General features: G+C 38.4%; 1 protein-coding gene across 1 annotated transcript; it reads right to left on the bottom strand.

Annotated features, from left to right (window-relative positions):
* Positions 1 to 6: 6 nt before the first annotated feature.
* On the bottom strand, positions 7 to 1,628 carry LOC105316091 (uncharacterized; the record flags this gene model as incomplete). Its single annotated transcript, XM_011410895.2, has 7 exons — positions 1,395 to 1,628; positions 1,102 to 1,325; positions 878 to 953; positions 731 to 810; positions 548 to 674; positions 130 to 319; positions 7 to 31 (listed from the first exon to the last, which is right to left on the bottom strand). Coding segments are annotated over exons 1-7 (791 nt in total), but the record flags the coding sequence as incomplete, so codon positions are not given.
* Positions 1,629 to 1,643: the final 15 nt, after the last annotated feature.

The raw sequence follows: 1,643 nt of genomic DNA, 5'->3' as shown, positions 1-1,643 counted from the left end.
ATTAACAAATCTGCTAGCTTGTCGGAATCATCTAAATATAGAAAGAAAAGAGAACATAAAGTTCATAAAGTAATAGATATAGCAATGGTAATGATGTCCTAATTTTAACGACATTCCCTTAAATAGTACCTTCAGTTAGTGAGCTCTGATCTAAGCACTGGCACCACTCCTCTCTCACTTTCTCTAAAATGGAGTCATCTCCAGCGAATGGATGGAGAGAGAAGGCCTTGAGTCCAGGGACAATGTAATCATTGCCAATGACTATACTGGAGGAGACTTCACCACTGGTAAATGCAACTGTGCCCATTTCACTTACCATCTGTAATAGTACAATAAAGATAGTCAAGATCAAAACAATCATAGTTTAGTTATAGTTAATCTTTATTTAATACACTCGTGTGTAATAGTAATGATCTGGAATTGGCTCAAACTTCATATCACTTACATGTATCTATCACATTCACAACACCATAATAAAGATTTGAGGCATTTGGAGTCAATTACATGTAAGTACTATACTAAGAAGGAACAAAGGAATTATACTTACAAGGAGTGCCTTACACCTGAATCTACCTAACAGCTGTTGATCTAGCGAATATTTGTCACCAGCTTGTGCACTGATTGAAGAATTTAAATAAAAACAATTTATAATGTGAGCCAGTGACAAACACCAACTGGAGATAAGGAGAGATATATTAAAATACCATTTCTTATTATCATTATTATATACCTGTTCCTTTTTGCTTCGTTTACTGACTGGATAAAATGATAACAGCAGGAACAAAACCGACTGTACAATAATCTTACATCCTGTGGACACACAGAGAGAGACACATATGGTAACTAACAGTGGACGTACATACACTCTCTCCCTCACTTGTAGTTCTTGATATATCTGAGGGTCTTTGCATATCTCCACGAAATACTTACGAGCTATTAAAGACATATTGAGACTGTAGAGAAGATAAGCAAAAGGTGAAGAGAGAGAGAGAGAAAAGAAATTGAGATAATAAAAATGTTACACAAAGACACAAGATAAAGCTATTTTTATACCCTACATGCATTAGATCTACAGTCTAGCTTTTTCTCAAAGAGACTCACTCGTTCTCTCTCTTCAGATCTTGTATGACATGCTCATATAGTATAGCCTGTCTGACTCTTTCACTGGTCTGGCAGGCATGAGCATAATGGAAGTCAGTGAGTAAGCGTGACTCTATGATGGTCCCTGGTACATCTTGAATGAATATTTGGAGCTTGTCACTCAAACGCATTGAGAGTTGATTCAAGAGTGCTGGATCGACTGGAGGTAGGTTATCCAAATCAATCTAGGGGAGAGAGAGGGAGTGAGAGTGAGAGAGTGAGAAAGAGAGAGGAGAAGGAGGAAAGAGAATTACTTGCATATCTTCTAAATTTGAGGGGCTCCCTGCTCTAGCTCTCTTAGCATCAGAAGCAAGAGCCATCATGTCATATCCTCCATTGGTTGATGCTGCTGGGTCTTCCTCTCCTTTAGGATACTCAAACCGAACAGCTTTAGCCGGTTTAATGAGTTCCTTCCCTTCCGATGAGGTCTTTAACTGCTGGAGCTGGACCTTGAGATCATAAGCTTTAAGCTCCCTCTCAAACGCCAAATTATGATACGCAAT

Source organism: Amphimedon queenslandica, unplaced genomic scaffold (genome assembly GCF_000090795.2).
Source record: "Amphimedon queenslandica unplaced genomic scaffold, v1.1 AMPQUscaffold_5199_Cont22827, whole genome shotgun sequence".
Classification (NCBI taxonomy): Eukaryota; Metazoa; Porifera; class Demospongiae; order Haplosclerida; family Niphatidae; genus Amphimedon; species Amphimedon queenslandica.
Note: the sequence above shows the minus strand (reverse complement) of the source record. Positions and strands in the feature narration are given on the sequence as shown.